A 25036-nucleotide genomic window follows, 5' to 3' on the forward strand; every position below is an offset into this window, starting at 1 on the left:
CACAGACATTTGTTCCCACTCTGAGTGTGATGGAGATGCAGAGCTCAACTAGACTAAGTTGACCACCTATGTTGGTCACAGGCAGGGCATCAATCTAGTTCCCTGAAAATTTGTACTAGCAAAAAGTAGGTGACACATTGAAAATTGATTGGGTTCATCAAGGAGAGAGTTGAAAGTGATACCTGAACACAGATTGTCTCATACTCTCTGCTTCCATTTATCCTCAACTGTCACAGGAATTGACAAATTCAGCTCTCTCCTCTAAAACAGAGCTTCATCCATCTCCCTATTGGAACTAGTCCATGTTTGAGAGGAGAGGATGTTGTCTACTAAAGAGAAGCAAGCATAGATGGAGGAAAAACAACAGGGAAGAGACAGAGATGAGCACTTATACTGACCTAGACAACCAAATTGTTTGGACAAAGCAGCCTGATGGTGGAATTCTGGAGAGAGTCTGACATTGACCAAGGATTTGAGTTTCCTGAAGATTATATTATCAATGCATTGGAAAGACGACAAGAATCTATAAGACGGATTAACTCTGAGAAAATACAATAATTTAGGAATCGACTAGTAATTCTTAAATATAAAAAAAAATCTACCCCAAGATTTTTTTAATAAGTTGCTCAATAATAAGTTGCTTGAATTGAAAGATGTCCTCGAAAGCTCTGTCAGTAATTGGGGCTCCAGGAGAGTACCATGCCGATGAAAGAAGAATCAAAATAGGGAGGAAGGAGTCTGTAAACAGGTTTACCATCTGATGTGAAGCTGGATGGTTGAGGAGATAGAGTTCACATTTAGAACTGTTAATACTAAGGCCCCTATAATCAAATTCCTTAATTATCATCCTCACAGTTTCAAGGGCCCTTCAAGCAAGCAATATCATGATACTAGACATTCAAGTCCAGGTAGGCTCCCATCTTGGTAACATCATCAATGTCCAGTGCAATTAGAGCAGGTCCAAGTAGATCACCTTGTTGGACTCCAGAGGCAAGTGGGATTGGGTGGTCACCAAAGGAGAGATAGGAGGGCTTTCAATAAGCTTGCCATGCAAGGTGATAGAGCTATGCGGGCATTCTCCCTCACTGCATAGGAATGTATGTAAAAGAGATGTAGTTGTCATTTTTAAGTTCATGTCCTGAAACTGAAACAATCACATCTTGGAAGAGTGGTTTTAACCATCTAAAAATACAGAAAAATCCAATAAACCCAGTTTTCTTTTATTTCTGGAAATGCCAGCATGGAAGGCGAACATTACTAACAATAACTCTGAGTACCTTTTCCAACTCTTACTAACAATAACTCTGAGTACCTTTTCAAACTCCACCTGTCTAACACCTGTGGACATGTTTACAAAGTCAGAAAACAGCACAGCTCCCATGACATTTTTTTCACACTAAGAGTTGCTGAAGCATGGAACAAACTGCTGGCATCAGTTGTTAGTTGTCGGAGCACTGCATCCTTCAAAACTTCCATGTTTCCTGAGATTCGCCAACACTACACCTGATTTTCTCCCCTCCATACACACGCAAGCATGTATCTAACTCATACACTGTTCACTTCCCAGACATTTGTACATTACTGCATATGCTTTATAAGCACGTTTGACAAGTTGTGGTGCACCTGAGCACTGTATACAATAATTTCATTATTTATTGCATTAAATGATGATGTTGAAATTTTTGTTGCATCACTGCATCCAAATTCCCAATACTGTTCCACTGAATTGCTGTGGAAGTGTGCAATGGACCAGGCTGTAGGGGTGCAACAAGCATTTTGACAACTCATGAACCGAAAGCCAAGTGAATTTAACAGTTTGTATGTGCCTTTACATAATTGAAATGGCCCCATCATTATATAATTGCTCCATCTTTCTCCTTCTCCCTCTCTCTTTCTACATACGCACAAACTTCTGTGTGTGTGTGTGTGTGTATCAAAATAGGAGACTGAAAAAATTTTAGCATTATTTATTCACCATTACATGTGTTTCATTTTTCAATAAGAGTTACCAAAGGTGTACATGTAGAATAAACAGGAACAACATCTTGTATTACTCTTTTACTCTTTTACTTGTTTCAGTTATTTGACTGTGGCCATGCTGGAGCACCGCCTTTTAGTCGAGCAAATCGACCCCAGGACTTATTCTTTGTAAGCCTAGTACTTATTCAATCGGTTACTTTTGCCGAACCGCTAAGTTACGGGGACATAAATACACCAGCATCGGTTGTCAAGCGATGTTGGGAGGACAAACACAGACACACAAACATACACACACACACACATACATGTATGTATATATATATATATATATATATATATATATATATATATATATATATATATATATATATATATATACACACACATATATACGACGGGCTTCTTTCAGTTTCCGTCTACCAAATCCACTCACAAGGCTTTGGTCGGCCCGAGGCTATAGTAGAAGACACTTGCCCAAGGTGCTACACAGAGGGACTGAACCCAGAACCATGTGGTTGGTAAGCAAGCTACTTACCACACAGCCACTAAATTCATCAGGAAGAGAATCAAATAATACAAAATTTACTTTTGGATGATGCTTTAATTTCCTTTAGCGAGACATCCAAATGTATTTTTTCCATTTTAGAGACTAAACAGCAGTAAGCACTTAAAACTGAAAAATAACCTAGTGGATTATATTAGAGAAGAATAGTATGTGGATAGGGTTATGATCCAAGCTGTGTCCTCATGGAGCACATCTGCATGTTCTAGTATGCCAAAATTATATGCGGACATTATGATTGTGTGAAGCATGCATAAGAGTTGAAAAATATTGGAAAATAATTTTTGCATTCTCCTGTTTGGATTTGTAGTTAGTTAATTACTCTGCAAAAGGTATTTTACGGTGTTTTTTTTAACACATAGTTCTGACATCTACATAAAATTCTGAGGTACGGGAATATGCGCATGTGCTTCAAGAGGAAACAGCTTGGATTATAACGCTATCTACCTACTCTGTGTGTGTGTGTGTGTGTGTGAGAGAGAGAGGGAGAGTGTGTGTGTGTGTGTCTTTGTGTCTCTGTGTGTGTGTATGAGTGTGTGTGTATGAGTGTGTGTGTGTGTGCATTTGTATTTGTGTGTTTGTGTATGTGTGCATGAGTGTGTGCACGTGTTTGTGTCTGTATGTTTGTGTGTGTGTGTGTGCATTTGTATTTGTGCATGTGTGTGTGAGTGTGTGTTTGTGTATTTGTGTTTGTGTGTGTGTATGTGTGTGTGTGTGTGTGTGTGTGTGTGTGTGTGTGTGTGTGTGTGAGAGAGAGAGGGAGAGTGTGTGTGTGTGTGTCTTTGTGTCTCTGTGTGTGTGTATGAGTGTGTGTGTATGAGTGTGTGTGTGTGTGCATTTGTATTTGTGTGTTTGTGTATGTGTGCATGAGTGTGTGCACGTGTTTGTGTCTGTATGTTGTGTGTGTGTGTGCATTTGTATTGTGTGTTTGTGTATGTGTGCATGAGTGTGTGCATGTGTTTGTGTCTGTATGTTTGTGTGTTTGTGTGTGTGTATGTGTGAGAGAGTGTGTGAGTGTGTGTGTGTGTGTATGTGTGTGTGTGAGTGAGTGCATTTGTGTGTGTGTGCACACGTGTATTTAATGGATTTTTGCAGGAAGGGTGACAGTGGCATTGATGTTTTGGCTGGCTAGCCTTCATCAGGCAGCCTCAAAGAGGATAGCAAACTGAAAGTTTGAAGTCATTGACACCTTGTCCTCTTGGAAAAGTTTAATAAACATGTATTCATCTGGAGAGTATTGAGTAATGCTGCACTTTAATGTTGAATTGCCTTTATGTATAACTTGACGTAAAAAGAGACAGACACACATACACACGCACATATGTACGCACACCCACCCACAAACACACATACACACAAATGCACATAAACACACTCACACACGCATGCACACACACACACACACCAACACACAGACACCTACACACACAAAAAACTCACACCAATACAAATGTACACACACACATACACACTCACATACGCGCAAACACATACTCACACACACACACACACACACACCCAGACACCTGCACAAACACACGCGTGCGGACCCATGCACACACACACACACAAACACAAGCATACACACACACAAACACACACACACATGCACTCACACACACACACAAACACGCATGCACACACATACACACACAAACACACACATACACACACAAATACACACAAATACAAATGCACATACACACTCACACACACGCACAAACACACACACACAGGCATATATAGCATTAATGGTAAATTATGTGACCTTGTAGTTAGAGTATTTGGCTCATGACCATGTAGTTATGAATTTGATTCCTGATGACTTGTGTCCTTGAGCAAGACACTTTATTTCACATTGCACCTGTTCCACTCAGATGCCAAAAATGACTTGTACCTGTATTTCAAAAGACCAGCCTTGTCACATTCTGTGTTTCATTGAGTCTCCCTGAGAACTACGTTAAAGGTATACATGTCTGTGGAGTGCTCAGCCACTTGTGTGTGATTTTCACAAGCTGGCTGTTCCGTTGATCAGATCAACTGGACCCTTTGTCATCATAATCGATTGAGTGCCAATATGTTCATGAACTAGAGAAATATGACCTCCAAAACCTTTGAATTTAATATCAGGAAAATCTTATTTTGAACATTCACGTCAAGTAAATTATTATTTTATTTATTTATAAGCCCTTTTTCAAGCCTAGCCAGGCTCATGAGCCCGGTTTCTGTGGTGTATGTGTTCCCCCTGACTGGACGGGATGCCAGTCCATCGCAGCATTACTCAAGGAACAGGAAGAAAGAGTGAGAGAAAGTTGGGGCGAAAGAGTACAACAGGGGTCATCACAAAGTTGGGGCGAAAGAGTACAACAGGGGTCATCACCAACCCCTGCCATGGATCTTTAGGTGTTTTCACTCAATAAACACACAAAATGCCTGGTCTGGGAATTGAAACCATGATCCTCCGACCGCGAGTTCGCTGCCCTAACAACTGGGCCATTGCGCCTCCACCCAGTAAATTATACAAATTTACAAATTAAATAAATTCAATTTAATAACTTCCCTTCTATCTTCACCTTCATCTTCACTTCTTCTTTCTCCTTCTCTCTTTCTTTCTCTCTCCCTTCCTTTCTTCTTCCCTTTCTCTGGACATGTACCATGTGAGCCCTGGGGTTGTTGTAAACAACTTATCTCCTCCCCTAAAAATTGCTGGCCACGTGCCAAAATTTGAAACCATTTACACTTACTAGAACTTATCTTTGTGGTCATGGTGACGTATTAACTCCAAACCAGTGGTGAGTCTATGTTATAGATTGCATGTTATCTCTGAGACAGTCAATCTATTTTAACCCTTTCGTTACCAACCCAGCTGAAACTAGCTCTGGCTCTGTAGTACAAATGTCTTGTTTCCATAAGTTTTGAATTAAAATCTTCCACCAAACCTTGAAGATTTTAATTTTTCTTTATCTAATCAGTATTTCAACCAAACTTTATGTTCCTAACACTAGCTTAATGATAACTAAGTTATTTTACTAAATTCTTTGTTATATTTCAAATTAATTGAAAGAAACACAGAGCATCTCAACAGAAATACAGTAATGAAAGGGTTAACATATTTTCAAACTTTCTTTCAGAACTGTTTTATTACATAGATATTGTTAATTTTCCTATTTAGCAAATACCACATGAATGTAATACAACGAGAAGATGGGTTCAGTCCTTCTGGAAATTGCTTCAAATATCAAAAACCTGTTGTTTATCCTGTGAGTATATTTGATGTCATTTAAAATATATGTGTATATATGATTTGAATCAGCTATTAAGTGTTAAAGAGTAAATGTTACTATAGTTGCAGAAGTAGTATGCAATGTTGAAATACTGATTAGATAAAGTAAAATATAAATTGCTGCTGGTTACATGAAACTAAGGGATACTGGACACCAAACATGTGAGAAATACTGAAAAGAAAACCCACCCCACTCATATCAGCATTAAAAAGAAAAAACAAGTGTTAAATTTATGATAAGAAGTGCTTCCTTCTCAAGCCATGCCAGGCTCATAAGGGCTGCTTTTCCGGTTTCGGTGGCATATAAATGCCCCACTTGGAAGGGATGCTGATCCGTCACAGGTTTATTCATTTTTGCCGGCTGAGTGGACTGGAGCAATGTGATATGAAGTGCTTTGCTCAAGAACACAACGCATCGCCAGGTCCAGGAATCGAAACCACAATCTTATGATCATGAGTCCAACACCATAACCACTAAGCTACGTGCCTCACAAAGTTATGATAATGATGATAATTATGTTACTGCATCATAATTTATTTAGAGATATTTTCGAAGTAATACTCAACAAATGAGCAAGAGAAATCCAAGAGAATGCCCACAGTAGATATGATTATGTGACATAATTGGCATAAGAGACTCACAAATTTGAGCAGGTAACTAAACTTTACCATAGAAGTTTCCTGTCTGCAGTGTTAAAAATCTTAGCGAGATCCACAATTGCAGCGAACAGGTCCTGGTGTTGTTCTTTTACATTTATTCTAAAGCTGTGTTGTGTATTTATGAAAAATCTACATTGTACTTCTGGTGTGATGTTCTCTGACATTGGTTAAATTGGTTATAGTTATGACATTCCCGTCAAGGTGTAGAAGTGCTATACCCCTACTCATCATCGTCATCATTGTTTAACGTCTGCTTCCATGCTAGCATGGGTTGGACGATTTGACTGAGGACTAGTGAACCGGATGGCTGCACCAGGCTCCAATCTTGATCTGGCAGAGTTTCTACAGCTGGATGCCCTTCCTAATACCAACCACTCTGAGAGTGTAGTGGGTGCTTTTACGTGCCCCCGGCACAAGGGCCAGTCAGGCGGTACTGGCAATGGCCATGCTCAAATGATGTTTTTTATGTGCCACCTGCACAGGAGCCAGTCCAGCAGCACTGGCAACAACCTTGCGCAAATGTTATTTCTCACATCTCAGTTTGGATATTGTTGATCCAGGGGTTTTCCTATTTTTTAAGGTTTTAAGGGCAGCACTAACTTCAGCAAACAATACTGTTATAATTAAAATAGCATTTAAAAAAATGTACAGTGATAAAGCATAGATTTTTTTTTAAGTATTTTAACAGAAATATTTTTTTAAAGAAGATTGTAACACATTTCATTCAATGAGAATAAGGATGACAATAATTATGCTGATGATTCACTTGGGAGTTGTTTAATGGGAAACATGGAGTAATGCAGAGATGTACTTGCATAGCGAGTGACTTGATCTGAGATCATGTGCTGGAACGAAAACAGTTGCAGCATGGAAGGTGTTTATAAGCCATTTAAGAAACACACAAAAACCATTAGATTCACTTCAACATTTAAATTTAATTTGTCGAAATTTTTTCATCGCTTTGAGACTGCGACCTGGATGCAGCACAAAGTTTTGTCAGTGAACAGATCGCAGTCACAAAGCGATGAAAATATTTTGACAAATTAAACCTAAATGTTGAAGTGAATCTAACACTTTTGTGTGTTTCTTAAATGGCTTATAAACACCTTCCATGCTGCAATTGTTATGGAGTAATGCAGTTTTTAAAAAAATGTTAAATTCTGCAGAAATAATTGAGTAAATTCTGCTACATGTATTTAATAAAGAGTAAACTTCGTATATATCCATTTTATTGTTTCAAATATTCTAAATTATGTAAAATTCATTTAGCTTCTTTTTACTTCTCTTATAAGCTCCCTCCAAGTTTACTTTACCTACATGATGGGGATTATTCTCAGAAAAAGAGACTTTCATCCTGCAGTTCATTAGAAAACAAGGATTCTGTTCTATCTCGAAGAAAGCAAAGGTAAAATTTAATAAGCAGAGAAAAAGTATTATTCTTGCAATTACTTGTTTATGTAATGAAATGCCATCAAGTATGGGGACCTCAGCAATAAAAACAAACGATGAGGGCTGTTAAGCCAAGACGATGGAAAAATTATTCTGAGCGCATTAAGGAGACAGCTTATGAGAGAGACAGGATAGTGGTCTGGTTTTGGTGAAGATAGCAGTTGGAAAGATGGCTTCCCTTTGATCACGTGTCAGTGACGAGAGAGTCGAGGAGGAGGAGGAGGAGGAGCAAGGGAGAGAGAACAGTGAAGGTGTTATTCTCTTTGTTCTGTTTTTTACTGTTTTTACTTTCATTGTTTTTACTGTTTTGTTTTGTTCTTACTGTCCTGTTCTTGTTACCACTTTTACCCCTCCGCAAAAAATCCCAAATTTTATTTAATTTGCTTTGCGGGAAGGGCTGTTTCAATGAAGTCATATCTTGTCCTTACCTTCGGAACACAGAGTAGACGAAACAGGGACAACTGAAGAAGGGGAATATTGCTTGTGTTGTATGTCTTATACTCTGTTTTTTGTTGTTTGAAAAAAAGTTTGTTTCCATGTTTTTGTTTTTATGTTTTCATTTCTCATTGTGTTAAGTGTTTTTTTGATGTCCTGTACCTATATATGCATGTATATATGCATATAGATTTATGTATGTACATATATGTATGTATATATGCATATATTCATATATTATTTATATTATTAAATGATCGAACACCACGCATCCTTTTCCAAGTAAGTTTTATCTTAATAATTATGATGCACACTCTTCACCTTTACTATTTTTCCTCTATCTCTCTCCCTCTCTTGTTCTTCATCCTTTCTGGTTTTCTCTCCCACCCTTCCCTATTCTTCTCCTCTCCCCTTCACCGTTCCCTCTCTCTTACTCCTCCTCCTCCTCCTTCTTGACTCTCTCGTCACTGACACATGATCAAAGGGAAGCCATCTTTCCAACTGCTATCTTCACCAAAACCAGACCGCTTATCCTATCTCTCTCATAAGCTGTTTCCTTAATGCATTCAGAATAATTTTTCCATCGACTTGACTTAACAGCCCTCATCATTTGTTTTTACTGTGTTATTCTCTTTGTTCTGATTTTACTGTTTTTACTTTTATTGTTTTTACTGTTTTGTTTTGTTCTTACTGTCCTGTTCTTGTTACCACTTTTACCTCTCTGCAAAAAATCCCAAATTTTATTTAATTTGCTTTGCCGGAAGGGCCGTTTCAATGAAGTCATGTCTTGTCCTTACCTTCGAAACGCAGAGTAGATGAAACAGGGACAACTGAAGAAGGGGAATATTCCTTGTGTTGTATGTCTTGTACTCTGTTTTTTTCGTTGTTTGAAAAAATGTTCGTTTCTATGTTTTTGTTTTTATGTTTTCATTTCTCATTGTGTTCAGCGTTTTTTGATGTCCTGTACCCATATATGCATGTATATATAGATATAGATGTAGGTATGTACATATATGTATGTATATATGCATATATTATATATTATTTATATTATTATTATATATATATATATATATATATATATATATATATATATATATATATAGCAAAAGAGGGTGTGGTGTTTCCACGCTGGAAAAAAATATATAGGAAAATGTGTTGCTGAAAATGCACTTAAATTTCAAAAACTCGTGAATGTTTAAAATACATTTATTTATATATGTACCAAACTAGTTTCAACAATATTTTTTGTTTATCAATGGTAAAAGTGTAAAAACATCGTTATAAGTTTCAATGTGGACAAAATAAAATTAAATTAAAATATTTCAATGTTGATAAATTATCATGTTCAAAACACAAGGTGTACGTTTGAAATTAAAACTGTATATTAATTTTTTAGAATGTACAAGGTTCATTAATTTCACTGGGTGCCGACAAGTGATACTGGAAAAAACTATGAGAATTGAAATAGTTAAAAAAGGGGAAATTACGGTTTTTCAGATCTTTAAACAGTCGGTTCCACATGTAATGGTATGTTTTAGGGAAAGATGTGTTTATCAATTTTTTTCTGCAAGCGGATCTGATTTTGATTCGTTAAAAAATTGATGATGTTTTTCTTCCATGGTCAAGCTTGTCGTTCTGCTTGGTTGGTTTCTTTGCTGGATATGGTTGGTTATAGGTCGTTCCGGTTGGTTGGTTTTCTTAAAGGGTCTTTTTGTTGTATTTGTTGAAGTTTGGTTTCAATTGGTTTGGAATTATGTGACGTCAGCAATTAGTGTTTGTGGAATTTCATTGGACTGGAGGTGGGTGACGTCATCATCTTATGTTTGTGTGGTGAATTGGAGCTGTGGTTTCAACGGGTGGAAAATTGTTACTAAAATTTTATTGTTCTTTTGTGTTGAAATTGGGTGTTTTTTCTCCTCTTTATACTGCTTTTTCTTCTTACTAAAGGATATCTAGCTGTGGTTTATATCTTTTAATCAGTATGTTTTCCTTATTTAAATGGAATTGGGTTGAAGTGTTTCCAGTGCATTGATACAGAGGGAAGATTTGGTATTTAGGGTTTTTGTCTAGGTATTGGTCTAGGTATTGGCTAACGGGAATTTTCCTAGTTGAGGGGTCCCGGATTTGTTGCCTGTGCACTGTAAGTCTATTCCTCAAAGTTAAGCTTGTTTGACCAATGTAGTCTCCACCTCAACCTCCACATTTAAGAACATAGATTAAGTACTTCGAAGCACAGGTGAAGTCATGTTTCATGGTAAAAGTTAGGCCTGACTTAAGTTTGTATGTTGAACCCTCTAAGAGAAAGGGGCAAGTTCTGCAGTTAGGGTGGTTGCATTTTTTGACTTGTGGGGTTGTATTTTTGGTGGGTAATTTGACACTGGTGAGTAAATTTTTTAGAGATTGTGGTTGTCTCTTGCTTTTAATAATCCTATGTGTTTCTAGTGCCTTTTTCATTCGTGGGTCCTTCATAAAGATAGGTATGTTTTGGTGGATGATGTTGTATGCTTCCTGGTTTCTTGGATTGTATGTTGATACGTAAGATAGAGTTTTAAGTGTGTCATGGTATTTTCTTGTTTTCCGTAACTCTTGGATGTTTATCATTTTTGCACATTCTAATCCATTTTTGATTAGACTGACTGTTTTTTTCTATCTAGTAATGAGGTTTTAAGTTCTTGAAGTCACTTTTCTCAGGTTTCGGGATTTGATGCAATCATGCAAATTCTTCTCGCTAAGTTGAACGGTATATTTATTTTAGCATGTTTTGGGTAGCAAGAGGAGAATAGAAGATATTGTTTTGAGTTTGTTGGTTTGAAGAAGATGTCGGTTTCAATCTCAGTATCTCTCTTTATTATTAAGGTGTCCAGGAAGGGTAGTTGTTGGTGGTTGTATTCCATAGTGAATTGGATACTGTGATTAATGCTGTTGATTAAGTTTTTAAATTCTGTGAGTTGTTCAATGTTATGTGGCCAAAGGATGAAACAGTCATCCAGGTAGCGTTTCCAGTTGGTAAGTAGGTTTTTTGGAAATTTTCTCCAAATTTTAATCTTGCGTGTTCGTATATTTGAACTTCCAAGTATGCCATGATAAGGTTGGCATAAGTAGGCGCTACCCTTGTTCCCATCGCCGTGCCCAAATTTTGTCTATAAGTGTTTTTGTTGAAATTGAAGAAGTTGTTCTGTAGGATGAATTTTATTCCTTCAACAATGAATTCTTTTCTGATTCTGTCAGGAATGTCATTTGGGAATTTTTTGAGCCAGTATTGTATGGCTATTATTCCGTATTCGTGAGAAATGGGGGTGTAGGGGTTTATTACATCAAATGAAACCAGGAGGGTGTCTTTACTGGTTCTGTTCAGGAGGTGGTTTAAAAAGTCCAGATCATCACGAATAAAGCTCGGTATATGTTGGAGAATAAGTTTGAGGAGGACATCAATAAAATTACTGAGTCTGTGTGTATATATATATATACACACACACACACACGTTGGATAATGTAGTCTTAACCCCCAAAATAGATGACATGGTCATGGATGGAGTGATTTCAAATATAGTTTTGTTCAATTAAAGTTGATCTAGGGCAAAGAATTTTGTTTTTGTAAGCAAAAAATCTTCTCTTCATTTATTCGCTTATGTATTTGTTTTTTCACTTTTAGATATCCAAATATTCCTTACTATTCACCTGCTCTTGTGGATAAAAAAAGAAAAGAAAGGGTTGTAAAAATTGCTAGTAAAATACTAGTTGCATTGGTAAGATTTGATAATACTTTCTTTCCTATATATATATGTGCTAAATTCAACTTATGTTGAAAGTCAACAAACAGTTTGCTTTAGAAGCATTGAGATGTATTGAAAGATACAGATAAGGAAATAACTTTATTCTCAAATGCAAGATAATGCTAATAATATAGCATGAACAGGATAAACTATCCATATTTGGCAGAAAGGCTGCCAACAGATTTTTCTGCCAAATATGGATAGTTTACCCTGTTCATGCTATATTATTAGCAATATCCTGCATTTGAGAATAAAGTTATTTATATATATATATCATCATCATCATCATCATCATCATCATCGTTTAACGTCCGTTTTCCGTGCTAGCATGGGTTGGACGGTTCGACCGGGGTCTGGGAAGCCAGGGGCTGCACCAGGCTCCAGTCTGATCTGGCAGTGTTTCTACAGCTGGATGCCCTTCCTAACACCAACCACTCCGCGAGTGTAGTGGGTGCTTTTTACGTGCCACCTGCACAGGTGCCAGGGGTGTCTGGCATCGGCCACGTTCGGATGGTGCTTTTTATGTGCCGCCGGCACAGAAGCCAGTCGAGGCGGCGCTGGCATCGGCCATATATATATATATATAATATATATATATATATTATATATATATATATATACCTTTTATCTTTTACCTTTTACTTGTTTCAGTCATTAGACTGCGGCCATACTGGGGCATCACCTTGAAGAAGTTTTAATCAAATGTATTGACCCCGGTACTTACTTTTTTCTTTTAAAGTCTGGTACTTTTACTATTGGTCCCTTTTTTTTTTTGGCTGAATCACTAAGTTACAGGGATGTAAACAAACCAGAACCAGTTGTCAAGCAGCGTGGGAATAAACACAGACACAAACACACACACACACACATACACACACACACACACACACACACACACACACATGATGAGCTTCTTTCAGTTTCTGTCTTCCAAATTCAATCACAAGGTTTTGGTCAGCTCAGAGCTATGGTAGAAGACACTTGCTAAGGATACCATGCAATGGGACTGAAACTGGAACCAAGTGGTCCCACAACATAATCAGCTGCAGTGGAAGTCATAGATTACTCATTTCTAGTTCTCATCACTGGATTCTATTTGACTATGATATCATGTCGGTGACACGTAAAAAGCACCAACCGATCATGGCCATTTACCAGCCTCCTCTTGCCCCTGTGCTGGTGGCACATAAAAAGCACTTCCTACATTCATGGAGTGGTTGGCATTAGGAAGGGCATCCAGCTGTAGAAACACTGCCAGATCAGACTGGAGCCTGGCGCAGCCTCCTGGCAACCCAGACCCCCATTCGAACCGTCCAACCCATGCTAGCATGGAAAATGGACGTTAAACGATGATGATGATGATGATGATGATTGTAAATTCAAATTACGATGAATGTAAACAAACAAACGAAGTTTACTTTAGAAGCATTGAGATGTCTTAGAAAGTTAAAGAAGTGATTTTATATTCTCAAACGCAGGATAATGCTAATAATATAGCCCGAACAGGATAAGCTACCCCTATTTTGCAGAAAAAGGTGTTGGCGATCAACTGATATTGTGGCTTGGTTAGCTGGGAGCTGGAAATTTGTTCAAGCTGTGCATCATTTCCCACATAAAATCAACCATAATGTTCAGTTTTAATGAATCATATTCATTTCCTTGTTGACATTACAAATGTTAATTGCTAAAGACTGTTATGCTTAATGTCAGTACCTAGTGTGTGAAAATGTATGGTTAGAGGAGAAAATGAAAGGCTTCAAGCTTGTTGAAATGGTCAAAGTGACATGACTACCTGTTGACCAAGAAAACTTTTACTACCCTCTGCCAGTGCTTGCTCTTCTTCCTCTAGCTTGTATTTCCTGTGCATGCCAATTTATAACCATCATTTGGGATGAAACCATATAAAATTTATAATTGCTCTTAACACCCACACAAATGCTCCAGGGCAGTGATTTGCTAAAATGTGGGTTAAGATCTCCTGATATGTTATGGCTATCCATCGTTTGCTACTGATCTGATGTGGTTTTGAATGTTATGTACCATTACAAGATCAACTACTTCCTTCCAGAATATCCAAGTAGGACTTTGGTTGTATGTGTGAAGGCAATTTTTGAAACGTATCATATATTCATTGTTTGTTAAACATTTCTATAGCAAATGCTGCTTGTATTTACGTAATGGGATTGTGCTTACTTTTAACAGCAACAGGACTCACATCTGTTTGTAAACATAAGGAACAAGGAGGGCAGCTTCGAGCACCTGTCAGAACTGAAATTAGTTGCTAGACCGTGGGTGAATGCAACAGCATTACTCACAATCAACAGACATCTTTACCACAGCCATCATCACCTTCATCACTCGATAATTATCCTCCTCCTCCTCCACCCACCATCCTCCTCCAACCAACCACCCTCCCCTCCCACACCACCACCACCATCACTATCACCACCTTCGTCGTCGTTGTCATCATCATCAACAACAACAACAACAACCAGCACCCACTACACTCTCAGAGTGGTTGGCATTAGCAATGGCATCCAGCTGTAGAAACCTTGCCAGATCAGATTGGAGCCTGATGCAGCCATCTGGCTTGCCAGTCCTCAGTCAAACCGGCCAACCCATTCCAGCATGGAAAGCAAATGTTAAGCGATGATGAGGATGATGGTGATGATGATGATGATGATGATGATGATGACTATAGGCACAAGGCCTGAAATTTGTGGGGTGGGGACTAGTTGATTACATCAATCCCAGTGTTTAACTGGTACTTAATTCACCAACCCTCAAAAGATGGAAGGCAAATTCAGCCTCAGTGGAATTTGAACTCAGAACATAGTGACAGTCAAAATACTGCAAAACATATTGTTCGGTGTGCTAACAATTCTGCCAGTTTGCCACCTTAACACCAACAATAATAATAATAATAATAATAATATGAGAAAGTGATTTGTTTTTTTTAAATTGAATTATTCTGTTTTATTTTTTGTCTAGGGTTGTTATGATGGTTCTGGTCTTCAGCAAGCAAACAGACATAAACTGTTGCCGCGTATTCAAAAGGTAAGTGGTCAGTTGGTTTCACTTCCTATCTTTGTTCTGAAAAGCTGAGTGAATTAGCTTTATTTACCTTTACTCTAATCACCATGGACATTTTCCTAAGCCATGCACCTCCACTTAATAAATGCACCCTTATAAAGCCTAGCCAGCTTCATGGGCCCGGTTTCCCAGTTTCAATGGCGTATGTGTTCCCCAGCTGGACGGGATGCCAGTCCATCACAGTGTTACTCATTTTTGCTAACTGAGTGGACTGGAGCAATGTGAAATGAAATGTTTTGCTCAAAAACACAATGCGTCGCCCAGTCCAAGAATCGAAACCACAATCTTACGATCATGATGCTGATACCCTAACCACTAAGCCATGCACCTCCACTACTAAATGTGAGTAACTATGTAACTCTTCAGCAAGAACTTGCTTTGTCTCTGCACTCTTTACATATTTTAATGCCTTGTCCGTTAATATAAATATGATCCCCACCCCCTCAAGGTTTGTAATCTTGCAAGCTACATGGTGAGCTCAGTAGTTCTGGTGGTGCAAGAAAAGCACCCAGTTCATACAGTAAAGTGGTTGGCATTAGGAAGGGCATCCATCCATAGAAAAATATGCTGAAGCAGACACTGGAGCATGCTATAGTTCTTGGACCCATCTGATCCTGTCAAACCATCCAACCCATGTCAGCATAGAACATTGATGTTAAATTATGATGGTGGTGGTGGTGCTGGTGGTGCTGGCAGTGGTGGTGGCGGTGGCGGCAGTGGTGGTGGTGATGATGATGATGAATGATTAATAATTGTCAAAGTGTAATTATCTGTTGGCAGCTGTCCAAAGATACAATTGTCCTTGACATCCAGCACTGAGCTTGTTGGTCACCTCGGCAAATATTTGAATCTGTGCCATAGGTTGGTCAAAGAGAGCTGTTTAGCATTGTTTTTATTTTATAGTTCAAAGATGAAGAGAGACAGGCGTAAACCTTACAGCCCCTTTTAAACTGATAAGGTCAATGTAATTGACATTCAGTTTGAAATTCTGTAGATTGATGCCAGTTGGGGAAGCATTGGTAAAAGGGCAGTTCCAGAAGACTGAAATTCTGAGGAGGAATGATAGATCAAAATGTTTAACGCTGGGTTTGTAGAATGAGATTCGATATAAATAACGAGTAGAGGAGTTTTCATTGTTTAACCATAGGTTAGCCCTAACTGAGCAGGTTTATGATCAAAAGCATTCCAACTATGACCTCCTGTCCTTTTACATATAGAAAACATCCAATATACCCCTTCCTAAGATATGATATTTGAGGGAGAATAAACTGCTGCTTCTAGCAAGTCGAGCAACTATGTATAGAGGCTCCCTCATTGGCTCAAATGGAAGAGAAGCTGTTGTTGTTGCTTCACCACATGTCTCATGGGTTTTGGAATTACATAAAACATGTTGATGAGTTACAGTTAATGTTAAAATTGCATTATTTAAGAATTTAGTTCTAGTGTTGGCACTAAAACTCTAATATAAATAATGGAATGTTTATCCAAGAAATTTGTTGTTCTCTAATCGTCTAATGCTCACCATGGTTACTTTTCATTTCTTCTGTTTTCAACTGTTTTTTAGACCAATTTTTTTCTTCACTCAGTTTCTTTGTTTGCATTTTAAGTCTATTATCTTCCTATTTCTTCTTTGATATTTGTCTTCTTTTTATTAATTGATCATTTACTTTTTTGACTTACATCTTCTGTGTTATTTTTGTTTAATCTTGTGTATGCCTAATACTTATTTGCTTCTAACACGTATTTGCTTCAAAATTGTAGTTTTTTTTTCATGATTGTTTTCAGAAAAATAGTAATTTGCTGAATATACATCAAAGAATGCAACATTTTTATGAGGTATGTATAAAGTTTCAATATATCTAGGAGTGTAGGAGTGGCTGTGTGGTAAGTAGCTTGCTTACCAACCACATGGTTCCGGGTTCAGTCCCACTGCGTGGCACCTTGGGCAAGTGTCTTCTACTATAGCCTCGGGCCACCCAAAGCCTTGTGAGTGGATTTGGTAGACAGAAACTGAAAGAAGCCCGTCGTATATATATATTTATATATATGTACGTGTGTGTGTATATGTTTGTGTGTCTGTGTTTGTCCCCCCCCAACATCGCTTGACAACCGAAGTTGGTGTGTTTACATCCCTGTAACTTATCGGTTTGGCAAAAAGAGACCAATAAAATAAGTACTAGGTTTACAAAGAATAAGTCCTGGAGTTGATTTGCTCGACTAAAAGTGGTGCTCCAGCATGGCTGCAGTCAAATGACTGAAACAAGTAAAAGAGAGAAAAGAGATATCCAAGTGTCGTCGATGCCAGTGCTGCCTGACTGACACCTTTAGTTGAGCAAATCGATCCCAGGACTTATTGTTTGTAAGCCTAGTACTTATTCTATCGGTCTCTTTTGCCGAACTGCTAAGTTACGGGGATGTAAACACACCAACTTCGGTTGTCAAGCGATGTTGGAGGAACAAACATACACACACACACATATGACAGGCTTCTTTCAGTTTCCGTCAACCATATCCACTCACAAGGCTTTGGTCGGCCCGAGGCTATAGTGGAAGACACTTGCCCAAGGTGCCACGCAGTGAGACTGAACCGAGAACCATGTGGTTGGTAAGCAAGCTACTTACCACACAGCCACTCCAACGCCTATTATATATTTATATATTGAAAAGAAAAAAAGCTTGCAATTTAATTTATGTTTGTGAAACATGAATATACAATTTCTGTTGAACAGGATTCCAGTGGAGAGGAAGAAAGCTATTCTGAAAAAGAATATGAGTCAACTGAACAAAGAGAAAACATGTAGGTGTCATACTTATTTATATTTATGTTTATATTACAACAGAGGATGTTTGATTAAGATGAGTTTGCTTATGTCACTGTGACATGAGCAAATAATGATGAAAATGTGTCTCATTGGATTGGATAATGAATTTTTTAAGTTTTTAAGTTTTTAAGGTTTTAAGAAAGTCAACTGAATCTATGAAGGCAAAGAACACAAAATGAAAGAAGACAACACAGGAGAGACAAATTTTAACAAATGTTGTATTAGATTAATGCTTAAAAGAAAGAGAAAGAGTCTTGATGTTTTGGGCATTAGTCCTTCATCTGAAGAAAAATATAGAAGGGAAGTAAAGGAGGAGAGTGAAAGAGGAAAAGTCGTTGGAGGAAAAAATCAACAGTGATGAGGTTAGGGGCCAGTTGGGAATGCAGTTCTATAGGAGGGAGTTGAGAAAGGAGGAGGAGGAGGAGAAGGAGGCAGGATGTGTATATGTGTGTGTGAGTGTGTGTGTGCGTGCGTTTATGTGTGTGTGTATGTGAGTGTGTATGTCTTTAAGCTTGAGAGAACATGATATCTAAAGTGGCACCACAATCAGAGATTTTGACAAAGGTCAATCTGAATCTGAGGAGAGGAAAGCTTGGCACATATATTCTGTGTTCTTGCTGAGAGCCATATTATATATGCATACATACATGCAATTCTATAGGAGGGAGTTGAGAAAGGAAGAGGAGGAGGAAGAGGAGGAGGCAGGATGTGTGCGTGTGTGTATACAAGAGTGTATCCATGTATCAAGATTGACATAAGGACAGGCGGTGTTTGGATCATCCATACAATTCATCCATTTTCATTGGCTATAAATTAAATACTCTTAATAGTTGCCTTCATACCACTTTCTATCTCTACTGAGTGACTTATGGTGGACCTGCTTACTTATTCAATTTTTACCTGTAAAGTAAAAATTGTTATTAATCTAGTGATAATATAAATGATACAACACTCAACTTCCCTCAGTACAAGCCTTTATAATCAATAAACTGTTTTTGAACATTTCTTGTATTATTTCAGATATTATGATCCAGTAAATCATTTAAAAAGTATAATAAATCCACCAACAGTAATCTACATTTAGTGTGTATCAGTACAGTAAATGTATAGCACTTAAACTGACCATATCAGGCCAAAATATTTTACCTGTTTTGTGTTCAAACTGGACATATTCAGCCTCTCACAGCTACCCTACAATGCCATTCTCAAAATAAATAATCACATCTTTGAAATCTTAAAGCTACTTGAAAATGCATTATTTATTCTAATCAATGAGAATCAATAAGCATTGCATTTGACACAATAATCTGGATACTAAAGGGTATTTAATTAAAAAAGGGGGTAAAAGCAACAAAAACAAGGAACAAGAATACAAAGACAATATATAAAAATTTGATGGAAAGAATAGGAAAATAAAGAAAAGGATACTGATAATGTTGAAGGAGAAAAGAAAGAAGAGAAAATAGGAGGAAAAAAGTATGTATGGGATTTTCATGTGAAAAATCAACATTCGAGTGAGGTCGTTGCCAGTGCTGCTGGACTGGGTCCTGTGCATGTAGCACGTAAAAAACACCATTTGAGCGTGGCCATTGCCGGTACTGCTTGACTGGCTCTCGTGCCGATGGCACATAAAAGCACCCACTACACTCTTGAAGTGGTTGGCATTAGGAAGGGCATCCATCTGTAGAAACTCTGCCAGATCAGATTGGAGCCTGGTGCAGCCATCTGGCTCGCCAGACCTCAGTCAAACCGTTCAACCCATGCCAGCATGGAAAGCAGACATTAAACGATGATGATGATGATGATGATGATGATGATGATGATGATCATCATCATCATCATCATCATCATCATCATCATCGTCATGAAGCATGCTAAGATGGTAGATAGGAAATAAGTTGAATTTGTTATTTCCAGCAGAGAAGAGCAAATCTATGCTAAGGGAAATAAAGTATGGGAACAATGTTGTGAAATATGTTTCATTGTGTGTGAGTGACAGCGAGATTATAGGAATCAATTGTCTGGCCAAAGTTGTGTACAAATGTTTGTATGCAATGGAGAGAAAAAAATGTATTGGTGATGTGAATAAGGCATGATACTTCATGGGTTGTATGAACAAAGTCTATTGTGTGCTTGTGGACATGTGTGGTGACTGTCTGGCTGGATCATTGTTGAAGTATCTGTAAGTGCTTGGATAGAAAATGGGTGATGTGAGGAGCATATTTGAGTTGTTTATCAGTATATGTATGGGAAGGGGTTTAAAGGAAAATAAATCAGTTATTGATACTGGACTAAACATTTTGGAAGATTTTGCCTATAAAGTCTAGAATTAAGAGCTCCACATTGTTGTACAAACTTGTAAACAGTGGGTCAGACGAGAGAGGCCTCAGAACTGAAATTGCAGAATACAAGCCTGAATGACTTGGTGTTGTTGTGCCAGACATCTAACAAATGTGCTTAGAACAACCAACCAACCAACTAATCAACCAACCAACCAACTAACTTACCAACCAACCAACCAACCGACCGACCGACCGACCAGCCAACCAACCAATCAACCTACCAACCAACCAACTGACTGACCAACCAATCAACTAATCAACCAATCAAGTAACCAACCAACCAACCAACTGACCGACCAACCAATCGACCGACCAACCAACCGACCGACCGACCAACCAACCAGCAACCAACCAACTAACCAACCAACCAACTAACCAACTAACCAACCAACCAATCAACCAACCAACCAATCAACCAACCAACCAACCAACTAACCAACTTCCAACCAGGTTCCATTGAGTTGACATTTGATACAGTAGATGACAGGTTTGAAGATACTGATAAAGTAGTCTGTGACGTGGAAAGGCAATCTAGGATCATCTGCAGTGATGATATTTATGTCTTTTGATAACCATGGGACAGACATTGCAATGGGATCAGAAACAGGCAAAGGATCCAGGTTGGGTGAAGGAACTGCATTGAGGATAATAATGTATTTAGCACATTATTCGATGTGTCATTTTTTTTTTTATTACAAAAGGTGTAATTTTAAGGAGACCTGGCTCCTAATTTTAGCAGGCTGAATATCTGCATAGAAACTCCTACATGGGTTTATGAAATCCGATGACTGGCGTCTGTGCTAGCGGGGTGCAAAGTGCACCATACGAGTGTGATCATTGACAGAGCGGCTAACTGGCTTCCATGCCAGTGGCACGTAAAAGACACCATTCGAGCTTGATCGTTACCAGCATCACCTTACTGGCACCTGTGCCAGTGGCATGTGTAAAAGATTCAAGCGAGGTCGTTGCCAGTACCACCTGACTGGCCCACTACATTCTCAGAGTGGTTGGCGTTAGGAAGGGCATCCAGCTGTAGAAACTCTGCCAGATCAAGATTGAAGCCTTGTGCAGCCATCTGGTTTGCCAGCCCTCAGTCATTCGTCCAACCCATGCTAGCATGGAAAGCAGACGTTAAACGATGATGATGATGTTGGCTTAACTCCCTTGTTTGTCTATGTTGTTATTAGCCTTAGCGGTGGTGATGTTGGTGGTTGGTGATGATAATCAATTTACTAGGTAAAAAATTTTGTTTTATTTAAAAAAAAAAGGAATTTTCTTTGTATTATCTCTTATGTCTTTTCATATCACCACTTTCTAGAGATTTAACTCAGCAGTCAGACAATGATGCTGAATGTAATCGCAACTCTGACAGTCCTGTCTCAGAAAGAGGAAGATCCTGTTCAGGTGCAGACTTTAATCATGAGGACGAGATAGTTACTGCTGCAACACCTAGGATCCTTACTGAGAAACACATAAAGCTGCACACTGAGATAACAGTCTCTACTTTCAAGAAGAAGACATCTGATGGATTGCCACCTCCTCAGATCAATAATATACTGCCAGAACCATACGATGTTTTGATTGAAAATTCCACCCAAACTGATTTCACAGAGTCTGTCGATCAGAATATTCATCAACAAGCAGTTAAGTCGTTTTCGTAATCAAGTTCATTGTCATCATCATTTCAATGTTCAGTTTACTAGGCTTGCATTAACTTTGTCAATGTAGATTTATTATGGGTGGATACTTCTCTTGTTGCTAACCCTCACTTATTTCCAAGTAAGGTAATATTTCTCCTTGGTTGAACATGTTTTTGTGGAAGACCAGAAATGAGTTTATGATGTTGACACTTGCTTATAACTATTGGGTTGTCCGGAAAGTTCATGCCAATTTATAGTAGCTTACCTTTCGACTTATTTTAAAACATGGTTGAGTCCATAAAATAGGATTTTACTACACCTCCATTTAGAGCACAGTTTAAGCTATCTTTTCGTGGAAGAAGGTTTATGTTCCTATAACCTGTGTTAATTCTGTAACCCTTTAAAATGGAAGATAAGAAAGTTCCTTTTCGGCACTTGATGCTTTGGGAACCAGACAAAAATTGCTGCAGCTCGGCTGGGATGTGTTACCCCACCCTCCATATTCACCAGATATTGCTCCTTCGGATTTCCACTTATTCAGGTCTCTGCAGAATAGTCTTAATGGTAAAAATTTCAATTCCTTGGATGATGTAAAAAGATACCCTAATGAATTCTTTGCCATGAAACCGCCTCAATTCTAGGAAGAGGGTATTTTCAAGTGAAAGGAAAGATGGAGACACATTGTGCAACAAAATGGTTCATATGTAGTTGATTAAAAATGTAATGGCAAGTATTTATTGACCTTTTTCTTTCCTTTAAAAATCAGTATGAACTTTCCGGACAACCCAATATAATGTGATGTCAAGACAAGGAGACAGAAATACACATGCATAAATGTGCATGCACACACACACACACACACACACACAAAATGTGTTTCTTCCAATTTCTGATTACCAAATCCATTCACAAGGCTTTAGTCTGCTATGGGGCTATAGCAGAAAACACTTTCTCAAGATGTCATGTAGTGGGACTGAACCCCAAAACTACATGGTCAGGAAGCAAACTTCTTAATCACACAACAATACCTGCACAAGTTATATTTATTAAAACGAATAAGAACAAATGTGAAATTTAGGTTTCAAATTTTGGCCTCAAGGGCAGCAATTTCGTGGGGAGGGAATAAGTCAATTATATCAACCCCAGCGCTCAACTGGTACTTACTTTATTGACCCCTGAAAAGATGAAAGGCAAAGTAGATCCTGGCTTTATTTGACCTCAGAACATAAAGATGAATGAAATGCTACTAAGCATTTGTATAATAATAATAATAATAATAATAATAATAATAATAAATGCCCTGATGCAGTACCAGGCAGTGGCTCTCATGGCTTCTGATCTTAACTGATTGGAAGTGTTATCATGTACATTGCTTTGTCTTGGTATAAAAGATGGGCTACAGCAAATATTCTGCTCAATACCACAGATTTGCTTGTCAGTTGTTTGACCTTAACCAGTTGAGCATGTCCCTTAGTGGCTGACGATATGTGCATCTCTGATCACGAGCAGAAGTAGTGGGGGAGCATCATGGCCATGTGTTGAGAGGGATTCTTTGGGGTTTGAATAGTTCACCTCTGGAAACATGGGTGGTTCTTTCAACGTCCTTAAACAACCCTTATTCAGGGACCGTTTGAGCGGGATGGGCTACTCAACCTGAAGAAAATTCTAACTGGGCCCCACCTGCAAGGTCATGTGCTGTTTATCTTGATATGAGATCACCATGTCGCGCACATATAGCTGTGATGCATGTGCCTGGTGTACCCTTATCAGACGAGTAGTCATGATGGGTATATTGGGCTTCGTATATTTTACCCCAGTGTCACTTTGATGGCATGAACTGCTCTCTCACTCAATGATAATAATAATAATAATCATAATAATAATGATAATAATAATAATCATAATGATGAAATTATTGTATACAGTGCTCAGGTGCACCACAATTTGTCAAAAGTGCATATAAAGTATATGCAGTAATGTACAAATGTCTGGGAAGTGAACAGTGTATGAATCAGATACATGCTTGCATGTGTATGGAGGGGAGAAAATCAGGTGTAGTGTTGGTGAATATCAGGAAGCATGGAAGTTTTGAAGGATGCAGTGCTCAGACAACTGATGCCGGCAGTCTGTTCCATGCTTCAGCAACTCTTAGCATGAAAAAAAGTCAAGGGAGCTGTGGTGTTTTCTGACTTTGTAAACATGTCCATGGGTGTTAGACAGGTGCTCAGAGTTATTGTTGGTAAGATGGTTAATAATTTTATGCCAGACGTCGGAGTTTCAATGTATGCATGCCCAGGGAAGTAAGGCATTCAGAATATGGCAAATGCCTGATGGAGGGTATTCTCTTGGTTGCACATTGCTGAACAGTTTCCGGATGATTAATATCCTGGGCAAGATAGGGGTTCCAGACTGGTGATGCAAATTCCAGGTGAGGCCGCACCATAGCTATATAAAACCTCAGATAGATAGCCGTCTGGCATGCTAATGCTTCTACCAGCTTGCCACTTTTCAAATCTGTAATATAAATGAAAAGAAGGATACATAAGCTTTGTGCTTGTTGGGATGCAGTTCTTTTGAAGTTAGTTTATAGCTGCTTGTTTTCTCAGATATCCTACTAATCATAATAATTATGATCCACACAGCACTTTAGCTGCTCATTTATAATGCATGAAAAAAGCCATATCCATTTATTATGTGTGACATAGTTATGTTTTATTGTTTTTGTTTCTATCAAAGGTTAACAATGAAATAACATCTGGCTCAGTCACTAATTATAAAATTGTGGTAAAAACTGGTAATGAATTAGGTGCTAGCACCAGAGCTCAAGTTAAAATAGTGTTATATGGAGATCTTGGAAGAACCAAATCTATAGATTTGCTTGAATCGAAGACAAACAAGATAAAATTTCAAAAAGGAAAGGTAAATATCTTTTTTTTTTCAAGTTAGTATGAAAAACTTAATTAATCATGTTGATCTATTTTCATTTAGTTATTG

At 38.2% G+C, this 25036-nt stretch overlaps 1 protein-coding gene across 2 annotated transcripts in view; it reads left to right on the forward strand.

Moving 5' to 3' along the window:
* The window catches only part of LOC115211626, a 52622-nt gene that overhangs the window by 14598 nt on the left and 12988 nt on the right, over window positions 1-25036 (forward strand). For both annotated transcript variants that reach the window (XM_036503253.1, XM_029780245.2), the window contains exons 2-9: window positions 5715-5802; window positions 7778-7890; window positions 12025-12118; window positions 15137-15202; window positions 17024-17074; window positions 17968-18035; window positions 21721-22045; window positions 24779-24961. In XM_036503253.1, coding sequence (XP_036359146.1) covers window positions 5725-5802; window positions 7778-7890; window positions 12025-12118; window positions 15137-15202; window positions 17024-17074; window positions 17968-18035; window positions 21721-22045; window positions 24779-24961 — 978 coding nt within the window. In that variant the 5' untranslated portion in view covers window positions 5715-5724. The remainder of the gene's footprint in view (window positions 1-5714; window positions 5803-7777; window positions 7891-12024; window positions 12119-15136; window positions 15203-17023; window positions 17075-17967; window positions 18036-21720; window positions 22046-24778; window positions 24962-25036) is intronic.

This window comes from Octopus sinensis, linkage group LG5 (assembly GCF_006345805.1).
Source record: "Octopus sinensis linkage group LG5, ASM634580v1, whole genome shotgun sequence".
In the NCBI taxonomy this organism is placed as follows: Eukaryota; Metazoa; Mollusca; class Cephalopoda; order Octopoda; family Octopodidae; genus Octopus; species Octopus sinensis.